The following is a 22,310-nucleotide window of genomic DNA, read 5'->3' on the forward strand; positions in this document are numbered from 1 at the left end:
AGCGCTCTGAGCACACTGAAGCTGTATTTATGGTCATTCAAAGGACAGTCCCTGTGATTGTTGTTTCCTCCTCTGTTCCCAAAACTGACGACTGTCTTTGCCCTTAATGCCACCTGGATAAACTAGGAGCGCTGAATGGAGACTGCAAAATATATATTTTTTCCTAATACTGTGATTTTTCCATGCAGGATTTCCAGCTGCCAACAATCATATCAAGATTTTCTAGGGGAAAAAATTTTTTAAAAAACACATGTCAATTGTCACCTTTGGGAATCTTGCACCATGGCACAGTGTTAACCATGCATGAACAGCCAGCTGAGGTTGATGATACCAACAGCAAACATTAACCAACGGCTAAGCAGGGTACCATGCTCGGAGCTGTGCATCCCCTATCATGTACTGATGTCTGCGTTCTGTTCTCAGGTGAGAGGGTGCAGACCCAGATGCCAAGCACAGGCCTCCAGGCATTCTTCCTTCAGGGGGCAGAGCCCGAGGTGATAAATCCATCTGTCAGCACCATGCACAAGTCACGGGGCCTTGATGGTAACGAGCTTTCCTGACAGTAATATGGGAATAAGACACAGGAGGCTTGCATCCTCTCTTTACAACCAATGAGCTCTTCTCCCAAGAAAAGAGGAAGTATAGGTGCAGATGGTCTAAAACCAGATCCATCCTCCCCTACCTTGTCACTCAACCTCCCTGCCCTAGTTTCCACATCTGCAAAGCGGAGGAAACAATACCTACTTCTCAGGGTTGTTGCCAAGGACAGACATCACAAACAAAGCACTTGGCAGGATGCCTGGGATGTTCGGGCTGTGCTATCTGAGCCTCTTCCATTCCTGAGTTGGGTCGGTGACCATGCTAGATGAGAGATATCGCATTATCTAAATCCATTTGGCTCCTAAGTTTCTGATGATGAGTAGCTAAACTGCAGAGATCAAGAGATACCAGCCATCAAAAAGTGTTTCTGTATCTTTCCAATACAAGTAACGAGAGAAGAGCCAGTAAGAAAGGCCAGTATTAGCCCTCAAGACAAGGCTGCTCCAGTGATCACTCTGCAGGGTAAAAAGAAATAAAAGCAAACCCTAACAGTACACACATTAATCCTCTCAACATCCCAATGAGACAGTGTTGTTGTTGTTATTGTTGTTTAGTCACTAAATCATGTCTAACTCTTTTGCAACCTCATAGACTGTAGCCCACCAGGCTCCTCTGTCCATGGGATCGCCCAGGCAAGAATACTAGAGTGGGTAGCCATTTCCTTCAGGAGATCTTCCCATCCCAGGGATTAAACCTCCATCTCCTGCATTGACAGGTGGATTCTTTACCACTGGGCCACCAGGGATGCCCGCAAACAGTGGTGATGTTACCCTTAAAATGAGACGCTGAGTCTTAGGGAGGTTTGCACAGCCAGTAAGTGAGATTCTAGCTGACAAGTCTCATGCTGATGTTTTTGCTCGTCACCATGAATCTGAAAGTCTTCCTTTCCCTTTCTGATAACTGAGAAGAATACATATATACCTTCAAAAGGCAGGGCCAATGGGGCCGGTAATTCCTGAATACACTGTAGAAGAAAGGCAGCCAACCCATTCGCCTTCACTGTGGCGAGATCAAGGAGCCTTCTTGCCTGTGGGGAAAGCAAAAAGTCATTATTTATCCAGAAAGGCAAATGGAGAAGTGTGAGAATGTCTCTACCACCTATGGCAATGCCATGAGCCTCTCTCTTCCACCACAGTGAAAGGCCAGAAAAACATCTGTACAGTAAGATGCATTTAAAGAAGTCAATGCAGTATCAGGTGGTGAAGTGAACACTTGAACACACATCCAGTGTGGTTCCCTCTTAAGACTCACTGAAAGAGTGAACAACTTAAAAAAAGAAAAAGGCATAAATCTATAAACCTACAAGAATGGGAAAAATAATTCTTGGAAGACAGAAATCACTTGCATGAGTAGTGATTTCTTCGAGTCTCTGTAATCCCCACGGGGACTACAGCGCAAGGTACAATGGTAGGTTTCAGGTGTAGTGATAGAGGACCACACACAGCTGTTCTAAGACACTTGAACATAAATACTCTGAACACTTTAAAGCAGCCTTGAGCAGGCTTATTCCATCAGTCTCAATCAGCTTTACCCAAACTCACTTGGACACCAAACACATACTTCAAAAACAGACAAAAATCAAAACTAAAAAGTCCCCTTGACATTTTGAGACCATACACGTTCCTTCATTTAGAGCAGCCTCATGGCTCCTCCATCATCTGAAACATTGCCCAAACATCATCAGTGATTTTGCTCTTGAGAGATGCTATCAATAAATTACACATGAGAGCTTTCCAAAAGAAGCAAAAATTGATGTGAAATAATTTTTCAAGCAAATGTTTAAAATTCAAATGATAAAGCAGACAACACTGTAAATGAACTACACTCCAATAAATCTTTTAAAATAACATTATTACAAAATAAAAAATGAAATAAACCCACTCCATCCTAACACTGCAATGTGTTCTAATTCATTCAATAATTCATTATTTCATCAACAAATATTTTTTGGGTGCCTACTATGTACAAAGTTTTCAGCACAATAAGCTTTAAGACAGAAACTGGTACATAGTAGGCATCAAAATAGATTCATATAATTCTAATTAATTAATTCAATTAATTAGTCTGGCCCTCTCATTAACTACTGTGAGCTTTTTCTCACTTTTCTGAGACTCAATTTCCCAATCCATAAAGTGGGCTGTTAATGACTATTCCATCTGCATCACTCTTTGGGGGGAAACAAAACAAAGAGCTTCAGAAATACCCCAAAGACACTTTTCTGTTCTTGTGGAATGACATTTTCAGAGGCAGTTTATCATAACCCCGAATGTTTATGATTTAATGCAATTTCATATAGAAGTCCTATGTGGGCATTTAAACTACATAAGTATATAGTGTGTTGTATTAATTATTAAACACAGATTTAACTTAATAAATTTTTGTGATCTGTTGAGCTGTTAATTTAAAGCAGACAGCACTAAAAGTGAACAAGTACAGAATATCACCAGTGACAGAACTGATAGTAGCAAACAGTAAGCTAATGAGTGCTTGGTGGTGGTTTAGTTGCTAAGTCATATCCAACTCTTGTGACCCCATGGACTGTAGCCCGCCAGGCTCCTCTGTCCATGGGATTTCTCAGGCAAGAATACTGAATACAAGAATACAGGAATACAAGAATTCCTTCTCCACAATGAGTGCTGACTATGTGCTAGGTACTGTTCTAAGAGTTATGTAGCTCACCTCATTGAATTCTCCCAAGACCTTACTGATGTTTCCCAGATGAGGAATCTGAGACAGGAGAGATTAAGGAATGAGGGCTTCCATAGAGAAATCTGAAGCCACAGGCCTTGAGCCTGCATCATCCTCACTTCAGAATCCAAGATGCTCGCCACCACATAACAGCATCTCGCATCAGAAGTGGCATGATCCCAAAAATCCACAGCAGCTTTTACCTTCCCAGCTACCTTTATTTATTTATTTTTATTGATTACTTTTTGCCACACCATGCAACATGTGGGATCTTGGTTCTCTGACCAGGGATCAAATTTGTGCACCTTGCAGTGGGAACGTGGAGTCTTAATCGCTGGACGGCCAGGAAAGTCTGCTGGCTCCCAGGTGGCACAGTGGTAAAGAATCCGTATGTTAGTTCAGGAGACAAAGGAGACATGGGTTCGATTCTTGGGTTGGGAAGACTCCCTGGAGAAGGAAATGGCAACCCGCTCCAGTATTCCTGCCTGCAAAATCCCACGGACAGAAGAGCCTGGTGGGCTACAGTCCATGGGGTCTCAAAGAGTCTGACAAGACTGAGCACGCACACACACACACACGCATGCACACACACACACACACCTTTAAAGGAGGAGGACTAGGACCCACATCTCCCCACAGGCCTGATTTCACGACCTGGTCTCAATAACTAAGCACACTTTTCCTCTGAATCCTGATGAGCCAAGGGGGAAGTGCTTACCCGCTGGGTTGACGTGAAGATGGGCCGCCTGATTTCATCAGTTTCGTACTGGTTGATGAAACCCCGCTGCTGTGCCAGGCCCAGCACACCCTCCACGTGGCCGTAGAGTCTCCTGACGATGGCCGGTCGGTGACTCTGCAGGTCACGGGCTGGGTGGGGTGAGCGGGGGTCCCAGGAGCTGGGAAGCTCGGGGGGCTGGCTGTCAGCCTGGGCCTCCCGCACAGCTGCAGTCAGTTGCTCACAGCCCCAAGCACCCTTATTCCAGACAGTGTCGAGGAGGCGCCTGGCCAAGTGGGAGATGGGCTGGCCCACGAGGCTGAGCCCCTCGTAGTCCTCCCAGGAGAGGACTTCCCGGGAAAGCAGCTGGTCCAGAATGCTCTCAAAGCCCTCCAGGGACCCCGAGACCAGCGACTCCACCAGTTGGCTTCTCTGTGTCTGAAAAGCATCCTGTGCGCACATTTCACAATCTGGGAGGAGAATGAGGTCAGCGCAGGGCTTCTCGGAAAGCAGGCAGAGGGTAGTGGAGAGGGCAAGTCTGCCCCACCCTGAGGCCAAGCCAGCCACGGCTGTACCCTCAGACACTACCAAGGCAAGCTCCCCATTGTACAGATGTGCAAACTGAGGCCCAGAGAAGGCAAACTGGCTCGTGGTCTCACAGAGGGTCTGAAGCAGCCAGGAGTTAAATTAAGGCCCCTGGCTCCCATATCTATGCATCACCCCTGGTTTAACAAGTGTATGACTTCCCTGGTGGTTCAGTGGTTAAGAATCCGCCTGACAACGCAAGGGACACAGTTCGAACCCTGGTGCAGGAAGATTCCAAATGCTGCAGGGCAACTAAGCCTGTGTGCCACAATTACTGAGCCCGCACCATAGAGGCTGCATGCTGCAACTACTGAATACCGTATTGCAACTACTGAAGACCGTGTGCCCTAAGTTAAGCCTGTGCTCTGCAACAAGAGAAGCCAGTGCCCTGACAAGCCCACGTGCTGCCATTACAGAATAGCCCCCACTCACTGCAACCAGAGAAACCCCACGGGCAGTAGTGAAGAATTTTTGGTGCTCTGCCAAAAGTAAATAAAATTTTTTAAAAAAAATTTTAAAAGGATTCCGTTAATATTGGGAGCAATGTCTCCTGAGGAATCAGGGAATCATTTCTCAACTAGAGGTCCCTTCTATGCTGGTTGCATTCACGCTACCATAGCTCTCTCTTCAATAATGGCTAATGTTTATTAAGTAATCACATATAACGTGTCAGGCACCATCCTAAACACTTTTGATTAACCCTCCCAACCACTCTGAATTTGGTACTAGGATCAGCCCCACTTTACAGATGAAGAAACTGAGTCACAGAGAAGCTTGGTGACTCGCACAAGGGTTGAAAGCTAGACGAGGTAGAGCGAGGATCTGAACCCAAGCAGAGCAACTCCAGAAGGCATGCCTTTCATTCCCTTGTATTTGGGTTCCCTACAGAAGCCCGAGCCCTGACCTGTGTACATAACCCACGGCGACCCCCAGGGGCAGACCCAGAACACTGCTGTAAAGATGCCAACCCCAGTGAAGTGAAACTCGTGGTACATTTCAAAGCCTATGGATGCACCAACTCCAGTCTACTGCTCCCCTCCCCAAATGCCCAGGCCCTCCCCTCCCCACCACCACACACCGTGTGCTGTCACCTCTGTCAACGGCTTCCTCTGGGCTCAGCCTTCAGACTCTGGGTCCTGGGAATCTGCGGGAAGCGATCTCACAGAGTTCCAAGCTCTGGCAGGGTCCCCATGCGGCAGAGAAAATCTCTCAGCAAGTTCCCTTCTGTGATGGTCACGGAGTCCAGGGATGTGGGCTGGTGCAGTGCCCACAGAAAGTGAAAGTGAAAGGACGTAGGCATAGGAACCGAAGAGGAACTCCAGCGTCTGTCTACAAAACAGGGACCTTCCAGGAGACTCAAAGGAGCAGACGCCAAGGGGCTTGGAAAGTCTGCCTTTTCCCTATTGGTTCTTTATGTGCCTAACTCCCTTCTTGGCCCAAGCGGAAGCCTGGGTTTTACTCATCCTGGCATCTCTAAGCCTGGCATGGAGCTGGGCCACGGGGAAGTACAGTGGGAATGTTCATGAATCAAAAACCCACTGAGGGAAGGGGTGGGGCTGGAACATTCTGTACCCGTCCTCATATGCCAGCCAAAGGAAGGGAAAGGAGAGATCTCGGCTCAGAATCCTGCCAACATGTAGGCTGGAATTCCTGTGCTGGCCAGACGAGGAAACTGAGGCAGCCAGGTGGCCCACGTGTCTGGCAGCCTCAGGAGCTGTGACTCCCCAGTGCGGAGGCCACTCTAAACCAGAAATGAACACAGTTCTCTCCGGCCAAGCAGGCCTCCTCCCAGCACCCAGTGCCAAGCAGAGGCATCCAGAGGGCAAAAGTGGGGAGCGGGAAGAGGAGAGAACAAGATGGGGTTTAGGTAGGACAAGCTCTGGGCTTGACGCTGGAGTGGTTCTCGGCTGTGAAAACACCAGCTCCATCACCACGCCTGCCCAGGTCCTCCGGAAACAGCCCAGAAATGGGGTCAGCACTTCACCTCGGACCCAGTGCCTAAAAGACAGATGTGCAGGCCGGAATTAAAGAAGCTGAAGAGTTCAGATGAGATAGGACATTGCCTGCCCCTCTCAACCAGAGGAGGCCTAAGGACGAATAGCAGCTCTCTCCTCTGCATCGGGAGAATCTGGATCACTCAACCCCCAACCCCCAAAGATCATTAGGCTTAGAGTGCATGCTCAGTCACTTCAGTCATGTCCCACTCTTTGTGACCCTATAGATTGTAGCCCTCCAGGCTCCTCAGTCCATGGCTTAGAGTAGGCATGGCCAAGTCCTCTGCAGGTGGGCCTTAAGTGGCACAGGACTAGCAGGTCTTGATTTGTCCATAGACTCCATGTCTTTCCTGGGGAAACCCCCTACAAGATGGGCAGAGGCCAGAGTTGGCTAAGCAGATGTGAAGAATTACGTAATTCTCAGCAGTTCCGGCACAAGGCCTTCGGCCTCCGCCATGCCCTGCACAGAGAGACTCCACCAAGCCTAATGATCTTCGACACACCCACAAATATGCTCACCCACAAGGGAACGAGCTACAGCTAAGCCGGGGCCCTCTGCAAGCACTCCAAGTCTGGGTCAGCCGACAGATGCTTGAGGCACGCATATCAGACTTGTGAGGTCAGGGTACCCGGAGAAGGAGGCAGGCCATAGCCAGAAGGTTTGGCAGTCTATCCTCCCACCAAGAGCTGGAAAGTCCCATCTCTGTCCTAGCCTTCTTCCAGAAACCTCAGAGCTGGGAGAATCTCCAAGAATCAATCTTGCCAGCACTCTGTGTCTAAGAAGGCATTGTCCTTTCTCATCCTAAACATCCAGGGCAAAAGACCTGGCCCATTGCTGTCTTCACTAACCAGTATAGGAAGTTCCTCATCATGTCTAACCACAGTTTTTCCTGCTTCAGTTTAAGCTGTGAACAATAGAAAACAGATGTCCTCTCAACACCTATTTCATAAAAACTGTCCCTAAAATCCTACCTCTTGCCCCTTTATTCCCTGCCCAGACTTCCCTTCTTCAGACTAAATCAATCAGCCTCTCTCCATTACCTCTTCTTCTCCACTTCAATTACTGCAACTTTGAGGTCATTATAGTCTTTTCTCGAGGAAGGTACGGTCTCTGCAAATAAAGGGGCCCTTCCTTGCTGAAACAGAGGGTCAAATGGAAGGGGCAACCCACATGGGGCCTCCTCTTATCCTCAAGCCGAGGGCAAGCCCTGACCCCTCCTTCCTTCCTGAGACACAGCCAGTCTGGTTTCTCTGGAGCCCTGAGCCATTTGATTTGACTAAGTGCTGAAATCTCAGCCTGCTGGACAGCTGCAGATAGGAAAGAGAGGGAGGCCCCAGCAGTTCAACTTCTGAGCTATCCAGCTCTCATCAGGGGCCATGCCTCCCCTGGGACACTGGACCTATGGCCCCCTCACTTATTGCAGCATGCCCCATTATTGTCCCCTTCACCGAGCTTCTCACCAGGAGAGCTGTTCTCAGCAGCACATTCACGTAGTGTAATTTCTCCACATAACCCCGTTTCTCTGCACCCCCCTTCACAGCAGGACTCCTGAGCTGCTGTCTGTACCGCTCTCCTCAAGTTCTCCCCTCCTGTCCCCTTTGGCCTCCAGCTGCTTTTGCCATGGTCACCGGTGACCTCCAGGTTGCTGGATTCTCAACGGTCACATGCTGGCTCTGCCAAAGGCATTCATCATCATCACTCCCTCTCTTCTCCCTCAAGCATCTTCTGTGTTCCCTCCAGAAAACCCCCAGTCTCTGATTTCTCCTCCCATCTCATTGGCTGTTCTTTTTTCTCCTTGGCTAATTCCTGAAGCTGTGAGCCAAAGAACTCCCTGGTGGGACCTTTTTTCTCTGAATGACTCTCTCCCTAAGTGAGCTTGTGGCTTTAAATACCAGGTATCTGGTGATGATGCTCTAAATTTCATTTCCAGCTCCCCACTAAGTTTTTCCAGCTGCCTAATGGTATGTCCAATGGGCATCTCAAACTTCACAAGCACAGAACCAAACTCCAGATCTTCCCCCTAAACAGGTCCCATTTCAGTCTATGAAAAAGAAAAGAAAGTGTTAGTCACTCAGTCGTGTCTGACTGACTCTTTGCGACCCCATGAACTATAGCCTGCCAGGCTCCTCTGTCCATGGAATTCTCCAGGCAAGGATACTGGAGTGGGTAGCCATTCCCTTCTCCAGGGGATCTTCCTGACCCAGGGATTTAACCTGGGTCTCCAGTATTGTGTTTCCAGGGAAACCCTATTTCAGTCTATGCTCAGCCCCCAAATCTTCCAGCCACCTTAGACTCCTCCTTTCTCTCAAATTCCAAATTCTATTGTCCCCTACCTTCAAATATATCCCAAATCTGAAAATCTGATATTTTTCAAAACTTTTCTGCCATGGGTACAAGCCCCCCATGGTCTCTCCCCAGAATGAGAACAGTGGTCCCCTCAGTGGTCTCCCTACCTTTCTGCCTTCACCTCTCTACAGCCTCTCTCCTGCCCACAGCCAGATGAACCTGCTAATCCCTAAGTCAGAGCAAGTGATGCTCTGCACAAAGACCTCCAGTGGTTCCCAGTGTACTCAGAGTGAAAACCAAAACCCTCAAGGCGGCCTTCAAGACCCCACCCTACGTAGGGATCCCCACCTCCCCACCCTTTACCTCTCTGCATTCATTTCCTACTCACTTCACTGGCTCCTCACCTACCCTGCTCCAGCCACACTGACCTTGTTCCTAGAACAAGCCAGACCTGCTTCCACCTGTCATACCTCTGCCCCAGAGCCTTTGCATATGCTCTTCCTTCTGTGGGCACATGTCCTTTCCCCCAGTTATTCACATAGCTTCCCCCTCACCTCCTGTAAGGCTTTGCTCAGTTGTCACTCTCTCAGAGAGGCCCTCCCTGACTAAGCTGTATAAAACCACAATGCATGTGTGCTAAGTCGAGTCCGACTCTTTGCAATACTATGGGCTGTCGCCTGCCAGCTCCTCTGTCCATGGGATTCTCCAGACAAGAATACTGGAGTGGGTTGCCGTGCCCTCCTCCAGGGGATCTTCCTGGAGACCCATGTCTCCTGCATTGGCAGGTAAGTTCTTTACCACTGGCCCCATACCTCATTCCTCTTGCCTGCTTTCTTTCTCTCTATGGCACTTCTTACTACCTGACATGTCATGTATTTCCATGTCATGTACATGTCATGTATTGACTGCTGTCCAACTCCTTTCCAGAAAATGAACCCCATGAGGGCAGGGAATTTTATCTGATGTTTTCTTTGCTGTACCCCCAGTGTCTCATCCAGTGAACTGATCAAGACTGTGTGAAAGAATAAAAAAAATGGATTTCCTCTGCATGGTTCTAGGAGGCAGAAGTAGAGCCAAGGGGTGGAATCTGCAAGCCACAGATTTTTGACTAAATGAAGCCAGAACTGCAGGACGCTGAACAGCGTTTCATAAGTAATGAGCTCCTCAACACTGAACACATGTAGTGGAGGGATCGTGCACTGGGTGGGAGGTTAGCAGGCTAGATGGGGTCCCTTCCAGCCTCAGATCTCAGAATGCTGACTGGTGAAGGGAATCTGAGTAACCAGTCAACTTAGGAGCAGAGTGATTAGGAGAGTGAAGCAACAGGAATGTCACTCTGGTCTTCATCAATGGGGTCTTCTCCCCTCTATGGAACAAGGACCCTGTGCCCAGAGAACAGCCTGTGGGTAGATGAAGCCCACCACTGGGAGAAGCCCAAGAGCTCAAAAAAGAGGGAGAGAAGCAAGAACAGATTGGGAGCCAAGGGTTCAGCTGGAGGAGAACTCCTGGAGGAGATGGAAGAGGCGTTTGAGTTTGTTGCAAAGCAAGGAGGACCAGATGGCTGTTCCTCAACGGGAGAAAACAAGAGGATGAACAGCACAAAAGATGTGGCGCTGGCAGGCCCTGGTGTGGGTGGGTCTGGGCAGAGATAGGACTGGGGATGGGCAGGGGTCTCTACACCCACCAGTGGGGAGGTGGAGCTAGAAGACTCCCACGACAGTTACCAGGCCACAGGCAGGATTAGAGAGCATCCGGGCACGCTCATTTATACCCATCCACTCACAAGCAAGGTGAAATTGGGGAAACTGAGGGAGAGAGGAGGAGGCTGGACAGAAAGTAGCTCCCGCTCAGAAACCTGAAGCCTGGCCGGCCGACGCCTCACAACTTCATCGTGGACGTGGACGTTCTCCCTACACACAACTTCGACCCCCAAATCACTCCTCTCTATAGAACTCAGAGGCTCCGGGCAGGAAGTTCTGCTCACGCCGCTCCCCCTCTAGCCTCCTCACGTTTGTAGTCACAGTCCGCCAGGAGGCTCCCCAACCTCCAGACGGCCGCTTTCCTTCCAGACCCCAAGACTCCCGAAGGGGAAACCGAGGCAGCTTCATCGCGAGCCTGGAGGCCTGGACGGCAGTCAGGTGTCCCAATCCCAGAAGCGGGACCCCGCGGCGCCCGCCGTCCTTGCCCTGGGCTCGGGAGCACTCACCCCTGGCAACCGGGTTCCTCGGTGCAGCTTGAATCTCCACTCGCCTGCTCCGCACAGGCGAGACTAGGCGGCACTGGCGTTCGGCCCCGCCCCCATCCCGGCCCCGCCCTACCCTGGACACGCCCCTTCTAGGCCACGCCCCGACTCGCCCCGCCCGCTCTACCCGGCAGCCCCACCGCTCCCGGCCCCGCCCCCTACCTCCTGGGGGTCAGAGGGACCCTGGGCGGCCTGAGCACATAGGGCACACACATACACACGCAAAGATATACTATGAATTGAAAAGCTAGGTAAGCTGTTGGGGTCAGTATTACCTGCCCCCACTTTGAGGGTCAGTAAGTCAATAGTCGTCTTGTTTTTGTTCAGTCGCTCAGTGGTGTCCAACTCTTTGCCACCCCTTGGACTGCAGCACGCCAGGCTTCCCTGACTTTCACCATCTCCCGGATCTTGCTCAAGTTCATGTCCATCAAGTCGGTGATGCCATCCAACCATCTCATCCTCTGTCCTCCCCTTCTCCTCCCGCCTTCAATCTTTCCCAGCATCAGGGTCTTTACAATTAGTCGACTCTTGGCATCAGGTGGCGAAAATATTGGAGTTTCAGCTTCAGCATCAGTCCTTCCAATGAATATTCAGGACTGATTTCCTTTAGGATGGACTGATTGGATCTCCTTGCTGTCCAAGGGACTCTCAAGAGTCTTCTCCAACACCGCAGTTCAAAAGCATCAATACTTCGGCTCAGCCTTCTTTATGGTCCAATTCTCATATCCATACATGACTACTGGAAAAACCATAGCTTTGACTACATGGACCTTTATTGGCAAAGTAATGTCTCTGCTTTTTAATTTGCTGACTAGGTTTGTCATAGCTTTTCTTCCAAGGAGCAAGCGTCTTTTAGTTTAATGGCTCCAGTCACTGTCCACAGTGATTTTGGAGCCCAAGAAAATAAAGTCTGTCACTGTTTCCATTGTTTCCCCATCTATTTGCCATGAAGTGATGGGACTGATGCCATGATCTTAGTTTTCTGAATGTTGAGTTTTAAGCCAGCTTTTTCACTCTCCTCTTTCACCTTCATAAAGAGGCTCTTTAGTTCCTCTTTGCTTTCTGCACTAAGGGTGGTGTCATCTGCCCATCTGAGGTTTAGTCATCTAAAGCCTTCCTATTGTGAAGTCTCAGGACAGAGTTCTCTCGAGTATGGTGGTTACATGTTAGGTAACAGTGAACAGGGCATTTAAACTTCCTCTTTTTACATTTTTCCTTTAATTCTCCCAAGTTGAGGCAAACCATCTCAGTTTAGTAATAACAGGGCTTGAACACCTCTCTAACACTGCCTAGTCGAGTTGGCTCTGTGACATTACCCAACTAAAATCTATCAGAACTCTTTTTTACATTAAATTTATTTTATTTTATGATTTCTTATTTCTGGAAGTAATTGCTGCTTTTTCATTGAATGTATTGCTTCACCCTGGTGGCTCAATGGCAAAGAACTTGCCTGGCAGTGAAGGAGATGTGGGTTCAATCCCTGGGTCAGGAAGATCCCTTAGAGAAGGAAATGACAACCCACTCCAGTATTCTTGCCAGAGAAATCCCATGGACAGAGTAGCCTGGCCAGCTACGGTCCACGGGGTCAGAAAAGAATTGGACATGACTTAGGGACTAAACAACAATAATAATTAGTATAAACGGTCCCTTTAAAACATTTGTACTTGGAAATTTTTAAATGTGAAGTCAATTTCAAGAGAAAACAAACTGACACTGGCGTAGTGCTTTACAGACATTGAGTTAATCCTACCTATAGGATATTGGCTCAGTTCAGTTCAGTAGCTCGTGTCCAACTCTTTGTGACCCCAAGGACTGCAGCACCCTGGGCTGTCCTGTCCATCACCAACTCCCAGAGTTTACTCAAATTCATGTCCATCAAGTCGGTGATGCCATCCAAACATCTCATCCTCTGTCCTCCCCTTCTCCTCCTGCCTTCAATCTTTCCCAGCATCAGGGTCTTTTCCAATGAGTTGGGTCTTCGCATCAGGTAGCCAAAGTATTGGATTTCAGCTTCAGCATCAGTCCTTCCAGTGAATATTCAGGGCTGATTTCCTTTAGGATGGACTTGTTGGATGTCCTTGCTGTCCAAGGAACTCTCAAGAGTCTTCTCCAACACCACAGTTCAAAAGCATCAATTCTTCAGCACTCAGCTTTCTTTATAGTCCAACTCTCACATCCATACATGACTACTGGAAAAATCATAGCCTTGACTAGACAGACCTTTGTTGACAAAGTAATGTCTCTGCTTTTTAATATGCTGTCTAGGTTTTTCATAGCTTTTCTTTCAAGGAGCAAGTGTCTTTTAATTTCATGGCTGTAGTCACTATCTGCAGTGATTTTGGAGCCCAAGAAAATAGTCTGTCTCTGTTTCCACTGTTTCCCCATCTATTTGCCATGAAGTGATGGAACTGGATGCCATGATCTTAGTTTTCTGAATGTTGAGTTTTAAGCCAACCTTTTCACTCTCCTCTTTCACTTTCATCAAGGGGCTCTTTAGTTCTTCACTTTCTGCCATAAGGGTGGTGTCATCTGCATATCTGAGCTTATTGATATTTCTTCCAGCAATCTTTATTCTAGCTTGTGCTTCATCCAGCCCGGCATTTCACATGATGTAGGATATTGGCTATCATTACTCTGATCTACAGAGGAAGAAACTGAGGCACAGAAGAGTTGATCAATCGATCCAAGTCCTGACAGCAGAGCCCAGATTTGCTCCCAAATGTCTGACATCAAAGTTCATGCTCAAACCACCACCCCACTCTGCCTCCAGGTAAATACCTACATGGGTGGCGCACAGTTGGCTGAGTTAGAAGGACTGAATCTACCCCCAGGAAAACCCTTGCAGATGGTGTACAGATCCATCTACGAGGATGTTCAACGCTCAGTAGCTCAGTTGTGTCTGGCTCTGTGCAGCCCCTTTGACTGTAGCCCACTAGGGTCCTCTGTCCATGGGATTTTCCAGTAAAGAATACTGGAGTGGGTTGACATTTCCTCCTCCAGAGGATCTTCCCAACCCATGGATTAAACATAAGTCTCCGTGTCTCTTGCATTGGCAAGTGGATCCTTTATCCCTGTGCCCCCTGGAAAACCCTATAAGGATGTTTGCCACCATCTTATCTGTAACAGTCAAAAACCAGAAGCCTCCTAAATGCCCAGTTATAACAAAAAGTGACAGAGCAACTGAACCTGGAAAACTTACCTGATTTATCTTATCTCATATCCCATACCCATCCTGGGACCAAATTTGTCAATTTGACCTTCAAAACAAATCCAGAATGCAGCCACTTCTTACCATATCCACCATGACCACTTGAGTCCAAATCACTGTCATTTTCACCTGGGTTATGGCAAGAGCGCCCAGCCATTCCCCACGATTCCAACTAGTCTCTCTTCCATCCCAGCCTTACACTGAACCCCAGTCTCCACTTCAGTCTGCTATTCCAAGCAGCCCGCCCATCTGCCAGTGTCCAGACTTTTCTACAGTTAGGCCCAAATGAGGCACTAATGCCCTTACATTAATAGTTTGGTCCTCACACCTGAGCTTTGCTCACTCTCTGCCCCAGTGGGAGACAACAGGTTGAACAGCATAGACGCTGGACTCAAGCAAACCTGGCTTTGAATCCCAACTCCATGCCCTTTGATCAGTTATTTAACCTTGGCCTCAGTTTCCCTTACAACTACGTGGTGCCCATGTTATAGCCACGCTTTCCGGAAAACAGACTCACTCAGAAGGACAATGCAGATAGTGGAGTGCAGTTTATTACGCCGGCGGGCCCAAGGCAGAGTCTCCTCTTAGCCAAGGACCCCGTCCAGCATTTGTGAAAATCTTTTATACCCCATGTGTACGTGTCTTAACCCACCACCTGCCCCATGTGTACGTGTCTTAAACAGTCAATAGTCAATAAGCCCGCAGTTACATTCCAACCAGTTAATAATCGATAAGCCTGTGATTACATCTTGACAGATACGAAAAAAGTTTATGACCTGTCCGGAGACAGGTGTGATTACGGTATGCTTCCTCTTAGGCAATGAGTAGCCTGGATGTGATCTTCAGGATTCCTCTGTCTGGAGGGGGTCTTATCCTTCCACTGTCGTCCTCACAGGCACTAAGCAGAGAGTTCAGAGTCCACTGGAGAGGCAGTCGAGCACAGCCAGCACGGACAGGCCTGAGATGGAGTTCAGGCCCTGTGAATTCCTTCTTCACCCACACCCCAGTCCCCACCATGCTATGTCTCAGGATAACGATAGCGGTGTCCCCCAGCCCACTCTGTCTGTGGCGTTAATCTAAAAACCCTGCAATATTAAGAACTTTTGAGATTTTGTAAAGGCTAATGCGTGTATACCTAGCTTTGAAAAAAAACAAGATTGACATGACCAGGTTTTTCATCACCTAGGAACCAACACCTCACCAGTTTGGGTTTTCTTTGCCAAACATGTGAAGTTGTGCCTGTGATGGATCAATTCCCATTGAATTTCTCAAAAGTGGTGTTGAGGCAGGAGATAGATGGGCTCCTGGCTAGACATTACAACTAGCTTCCTGTTTATGTTTCCTGAGGAAGAGGCATGTGGACTCTAGGCTAGATATTTACAACCAGTCTCCTGTTGCCCTTCCAGATGGAAATAGCAACAGGAACAGGGTAAATGGCTGGACTTTGTCTCCTGCGGACACTTTAAGATAACAGTTATGGCAGGGAGAAAGAGGGGCTAGACTCTGTTTGATTAAAAGATCAAGAGGTCACATATTTCCCATCCCTGGGGCAAAGGAGACACTGCACATGCGCACAAAGGTTCTCTGGGAGTCAAACAGAAGAGGGCACCAGACTGTAATAGGTGACCTTGCTGTTGTTAAGTCACCAAATCCTGTCTGACTCTTTTGCAACCCCGTGGATTGTAACTCGCCAGGCTCCTCTGTCCATGGAGCGTATTTCCCAGGCAAGCATACTGGAGTGGTTTTACATTTCCTTCTCCAGGGGATCTTCCCAACTCAGGGATCTAACCTGTGCCTCCTGTGTCTCCTGCAGAGGCAGGAAGATTCTTTACCACTGAGCCACCAGGGAAGCCCTTTTAATCAGTGATGCTGCTGCTGCTGCTAAGTCGCCTCAGTCGTGTCCGAATTTGTGTGACCCCACAGACAGCAGCCCACCAGGCTCCTCTGCCCTTGGGATTCTCCAGGCAAGAATATTGGAGTGCGTGGCCAGTTCCTTCTCCATTAATAGGTGATACTCCGACCCTAACCCCCATAGGCCTCTGGGTTGGAATCCATTTTGGAAAAACGTTGCATGCACCTGTTGGGAAGGGTCCTAGGGCAGGGCAGGTGCGGAAAAAGAAACCAGATAATTGGCCAAAGGTAAGCCAAGACCTGGAAGAACTGTCCTATATAAATGGTTTACCAGTCTCTTCACTGCACTCTTCCTCATTTCGGGGGACGCCCACCCTTTCCCTCCCGGGGTATGTATTTCTGCCTTGCTTGTATCTTAACAAATTGTTTCTCTGGGTGCTCTCCCACTTGTTGTGCTTGCCGCTAATAATAAACTTTGCACCTCTTTTTACAGTTTTTGCCTCCTTGAAATATTCTTGCTTTTAAATGGAGGCAACAGCCAGGGAAAATTTGCTTCCAGCCTCTAGCACTTGCTGGGCTGATGGCTAGGATTCCTGGTTCTCATCCAGGCTCAGTTCAGTTCACTCACTCAGTCGTGTCTGACTCTTTGCGACCCCATGAACCGCAGCACGCCAGGCCTCCCTGTCCATCACCAACTCCCTGAGTCCACCCAAACCCATGTCTATTGATCAGTGATGCCATCCAACCATCTCATCCTCTGTCATCCCCTTCTCCTCCTGCCCTCAATCTTTCCCAGCATCAGGGTCTTTTCCAATGAGTCAGCTCTTCACATCAGGTGGCCGAAGTATTGGAGTTTCAGCTTCAGCATCAGTCCTTCCAATGAACACCCAGAACTGATCTCCTTTAGGATGGACTGGTTGGATCTCCTTGCAGTCCAAGGGACTCTCAAGAGTCTTCTCCAACACCACAGTTCAAAAGCATCAATTCTTCAGCACTCAGCTTTCTTTATAGTCCAACTCTCACATCCATACATTACTACTGGGAAAACCATAGCCTTGACTACACAGACCTTTGCTGGCAAAGTAATGTCTCTGCTTTTTAATATGCTGTCTAGGTTGGTCATAACTTTCCTTCCAAGGAGTAAGCGTCTTTTTAATTTCATGGCTGCAGTCACCATCTGCAGTGATTTTGGAGCCCCCCAAAATAAAGTCAGCCACTGTTTCCACTGTTCCCCATCTATTTGCCATGAAGTGATGGGACCAGATGCCATGATCTTAGTTTTCTGAATGTTAAGCTTTAAGCCAACTTTTTCACTCTCCTCTTTCACTTTCATCAAGAGGCTCTTTAGTTCATTTTTTTTTTTTTTGGCTCTTTAGTTCTTCTTCACTCTCTGCCATAAGGGTGGTGTCATCTGCATATCTGAGGTTATTTCTCCCGGCAATCTTGATTCCAGCTTGTGCTTCCTCCAGCCCAGTGTTTCTCATGATGTACTCTGCATGTAAGTTAAATAAGCAGGGTGTCAATATACAGCCTTGACATACTTCTTTTCCTATTTGGAACCAGTCTGTTGTTCCATGTCCAGTTCTAACTGTTGTTTCCTGATCTGCATACAGGTTTCTCAAGAGGCAGGTCAGGTGGTCTGGTATTCCTATCTCTTTCAGAATTTTCCATAGTTTATTGTGATCCACACAGTCAAAGGCTTTGGCATAGTCAATAAAGCAGAAATAGATGTTTTTCTGGAACTCTCTAGCTTTTCTGATGATCCAGCAGATGTTGACAATTTGATCTCTGGTTCCTCTGCCTTTTCTAAAACCAGCTTGAACATCTGGAAGTTCTTGGTTCACGTATTGCTGAAGCCTGGCTTGGAGAGTTTTGAGCATTACTTTACTAGCATGTGAGATGAGTGCAATTGTGCGGTAGTTTGAGCATTCTCTGGGATTGCCTTTCTTCGGGATTGGAATGAAAACGGACCTTTTCCAGTCTTGTGGCCACTGCTGAGTTTTCCAAATTTGCTGGCATATTGAGTGCAGCACTTTAACAGCATCATCTTTCAGGATTTGAAATAGCTCAACTGGAATTCCATCACATGCACTAGCTTTGTTCGTAGTGATGCTTCCTAAGGCCCACTTGACTTCACATTCCAGGATGTCTGGGTCTAGGTGAATGATCACACCATTGTGATTATCTGGTCGTGAAGATCTTTTTTGTACAGTTCTTCTGTGTATTCTTGCCACCTCTTCTTAATATCTTCTGCTTCTGTTAGGTCCATACCATTCCTGTCCTTTATCAAACCCATCTTTGCCTGAAATGTTCCCCTGATATCTCTAATTTTCTTGAAGAGATCTCTAGTCTTTCCCATTTTGTTGTTTTCCTCTATTTCTTTGCATTGTTTGCTGAGGAAGGCTTTCTTATCTCTCCTGGCTATTCTTTGGAACTCTGTATTCAAATGGGAATATCTTTCCTTTTCTTCTCTGCTTTTTGCTTCTCTTCTTTTCACAGCTATTTGTAAGGCCTCCTCAGACAGCCATTTTGCCTTTTTGCATTTCTTTTCCATGGGGATTGTCTCGATCCCTGTCTCCTGTACAATGTCATGAACCTCCGTCCATAGTTCATCAGGCTCTCTGTCTATCTAGTCTATCTAGATATCTAGATATCTCTGTCTATCTAGATCTAGTCCCTTAAATCTATTTCTCACTTCCACTGTATAGTCATAAGGGATTTGATTTAGGTCATACCTGAATGGTCTAGTGGTTTTCCCTACTTTCTTCAGTTTAAGTCTGAATTTAGCAATAAGGAGTTCATGATCTGAGCCACAGTCATTTCCTCGTCTTGTTTTTGCTGACTGTATAGAGCTTCTCCATCTTTGGCTGTGAAAAATATAATCAATCTGATTTCGGTGTTGACCATCTGGTGAAGTCCATGTGTAGAGTCTTCTCTTGTGTTGTTGGAAGAGGGTGTTTGCTATGACCAGGGCGTTCCCTTGGCAAAACTCTATTAGCCTTTGCCCTGCTTCATTCTGTACTCCAAATTGCCTGTTACTCCAGGTGTTTCTTGACTTCCTACTTTTGCATTCCAGTCCCCTATAATGAAAAGGACATCTTTTTTGGGTGTTAGTTCTAAAAGGTCTTGTAGGTCTTCATACGGTTCATAGAACCGTTCAACTTCAGCTTCTTCAGCATTACTGGTTGGGGCATAGGCTTTCAATTCCCAGGCAAGGAACTAAGATCTTACTTCAGGCCACAGCTCATTGCTGCCTCTCCGAGATCAGTGTTTCAGTGTTGGAGTCCGAAGCTTGTCACACACCCAGAGCAGCAGTGAGTAGTAGGTTACAGTGTTCAGTTAATTGCCCAATGTGGAATGCTTTGGTGCTGAGAGATCGTTAATTTAATCTCATGTTGCAGTTAGAGCAACTGACATTCAGAGAGGTCCGTGGCCTGCCCAGGTTTCACAATGAGTCAGGAGTCACAGACCAACCTCTGCCCACTCATTCATTCATTCACACAATTACTGAGCACCCATTAAGCGGCAGGTGCTGCGGTGGGTACTGGGGACAGAATGCGGACACAGACCAAGTCACCACAATCACAGCATTCGAGATGGGCACTAAACAAGTAAGCAAAGCAATGATGGGTCCAGACAGAGGCATCAAGGAGGGCTGCACAAAGGCGAGCCATGGAGCTGCCCCCTGGAGATGAAAAGGAGAAAAGCCCATCATGGAGGGAACTGAGAAAAGGGCATTGCTGGCCAAAGGAATTGCGAGGACAGAGGCTGTGCAGCACGTTTGAGGAACAGAAAGCCGTGTGGTAGCCGTGTGGTAAGTGATGCTGGGGGCGGGGTTGTGAATGAGGTCGAGAAGTGAGCAGCCAGCAGATCACAGAGGGTGCTGGTTTAGGGGGGATGTGGTGGGAGACCAGTGAAAGGTCCAAGCAGTGTGAATTCTGGGAGAGTCTCCTAGACTCTGCGATACCAGCACTTCCCTTCCTGAGTCCCCAGGGCCTCTGGGTGTTCCCTCTTCACCATCTGATTGCAGAACTGCAGTGGGGGGATGCCATTCCTGTCGCCCCTTCCACCCCCATGACAGTGGGATCTTGTCCATCCTTGTAGACACACAGAGGTCCTCTACCTTGCAGAGCCCTGTCCTTCAGAGAAAAGCCAACCCCTGGAAGGTGGCCAGTCATGGCCTCTCCTGGTCACTCTGGCCCAGCTAGGTCCTTCCTATGCAAGTCAGACACCTCTGCATGGCTGGTGATTTCCAAAGAGCATCCCCCGCCCCCAGAAAAGGAAGCAGTGGCTTCTACACACGCCTCCCCATGGTTGCTGCTTGCTGGCTGAGAGGCTCACAGTGCTGCAGAAAAGGGCTCAGAGTCTACACTGGCCTCTTGCAGATCCCAGGCCTAGGGTTGGACTCAGAGAGGAGAAGAGACGGAGTTCCAGCCTCGTTTTACACAGAGCCTGCATCGCCGTGACGCACCAGGCATTCCTGTGGCAGTGCATGGAGCAGGTGAGGGAGATACGGCCCCTGCACCCATGGGGCTCGCCAGTTAGCAGGCCAGAGGCACACTGTTGATGACCCAACTCCTGAGACTCTGCCACGTGTGGATACTCTTTGTATAACCGTGATGGCGCTGCAGAGCAGTTTATTTCGATGAACAAGGCCAGTAGGTGAACATGAGGGGGGGAAAAAAAACACATTGGACCTCCTACCTCACACCACACACGCGAAATCTACTTGCTCTAAGGGTATTCAGTTCAGTTCAATTCAGTCGCTCAGTCGTGTCTGACTCTTTGCAACCCCATGAATCGCAGCATGCCAGGCCTCCCTGTCCATAACAAACTCCCGGAGTTTACTCAAACTCATGCCCATCGAATGGGTGATGCCATCCAGCCATCTCATCCTCTGTCGCCCCCTTCTCCTCCCCACTTCAATCTTTCCCAGCATCAGGGTCTTTTCCAATGAGTCAGTTCTTTACATCAGGTGGCCAAAGTATCGGAGTTTCAGCTTCAGCATCAGTCCTTCCAATGAACACCCAGGACTGATCTCCTTTAGGATGGACTGGTTGGATCTCCTTGCAGTCCAAGGGACTCTCAAGAGTCTTCTCCAACACCACAGTTCAAAAGCAGCAATTTTTCGGCGCTCAGCTTTCTTTATAGTCCAACTCTCACATCCATGCATGACCACTGGAAAAACCATAGCCCTGACCAGACAGACTTTGGTGGCAAAGTAATGTCTCTGCTTTTTAATATGCTATCTAGGTTGGTTATAACTTAGCGCTAAATGAAAAGGCGAACTAGAAATGTTTGTAGAATAACAAGAATTACTCGTATTTGTATATTACTTGCTAGGTACCAGCACTGTCCTAAGTGCTTTGTGCATCTCAAGTCATCTTCAGCTTTACAGCTGTCACAGAAATAACCATAAAGAACAATAAAGGAGCAATGTCCAAGGTCTGTTCAAGCCCATTGCTTGAACAATATCCAAGGTATAACATTGAAAGAAAAGATTGATATGGTTGAATGCTTTAAAGTTGGCAACTTCTATTTCTCAAGAGATCTCATTATAGAGAGTACAAATGCAAACCATAGGATGGGAAAGGATACTGAGAAGCACATGTACCTAATCACCACATAAAGAATATCAGAGACCATGAGGAAAACAGTCCAATCAAAAAATAGTGAGCAACGGACTTGAACAGGCCTTTCACCAAAGACAATAGAAGGATGGCAAATTAACCCATGAAAAGATGCTCACACTCACCAGTCATTAAGGGAAATGCAACTTAAAACCATGATGAGATACCACTGCACACCCACTGGAATGACTGGAAAAAAAAAAAAACTTGACCATACTAAGTGTAGGTGAGGATGCAAAACTTCTAGAACATTCCTACACTGCTGGTGTGAATGCAGAATGACACAACCACTCAGGTAAAGGGTTTGGTATAACTGAGTGCAGTTGAAGCTATTTATACTCTGAGACCCAGTAACTTCAATTTAGATAAACCTGCACTGGGATGAATATGCAAGAATATTTCCAGTGGAACTGATCATGATGGCCCAAACCAGCAACCACCCCAATGTGCATCTATAGAAAGAAAAAAAAAAAGGTAAATACTGAGTTATTCAAATAATGTAGCAATACA

General features: G+C 47.7%; 1 protein-coding gene across 12 annotated transcripts in view; it reads right to left on the reverse strand.

Moving 5' to 3' along the window:
* Nucleotides 1-11,137, reverse strand: part of NOD2 (nucleotide binding oligomerization domain containing 2) — a 34,148-nt gene extending 23,011 nt beyond the window's left edge. For 5 of the 12 annotated variants that reach the window (XR_006263402.1, XR_006263401.1, XM_043436457.1 and 2 more), the window contains exons 1-3: nucleotides 5,667-11,069; nucleotides 4,007-4,473; nucleotides 1,522-1,627 (exon numbers count right to left, since the gene is read on the reverse strand). Coding sequence is in view for 6 of the 12 variants with exons in the window: in XM_043436457.1 (XP_043292392.1) it covers nucleotides 1,522-1,627; nucleotides 4,007-4,465 (565 nt within the window). In the remaining 6 variants the exon portion in view is untranslated. The other 7 variants (XM_043436454.1, XM_043436456.1, XM_043436453.1 and 4 more) reach the window with 7 other exon arrangements.
* Between the last annotated feature and the right edge of the window lie 11,173 nt (nucleotides 11,138-22,310).

This window comes from Cervus canadensis, chromosome 18 (assembly GCF_019320065.1).
Source record: "Cervus canadensis isolate Bull #8, Minnesota chromosome 18, ASM1932006v1, whole genome shotgun sequence".
In the NCBI taxonomy this organism is placed as follows: Eukaryota; Metazoa; Chordata; class Mammalia; order Artiodactyla; family Cervidae; genus Cervus; species Cervus canadensis.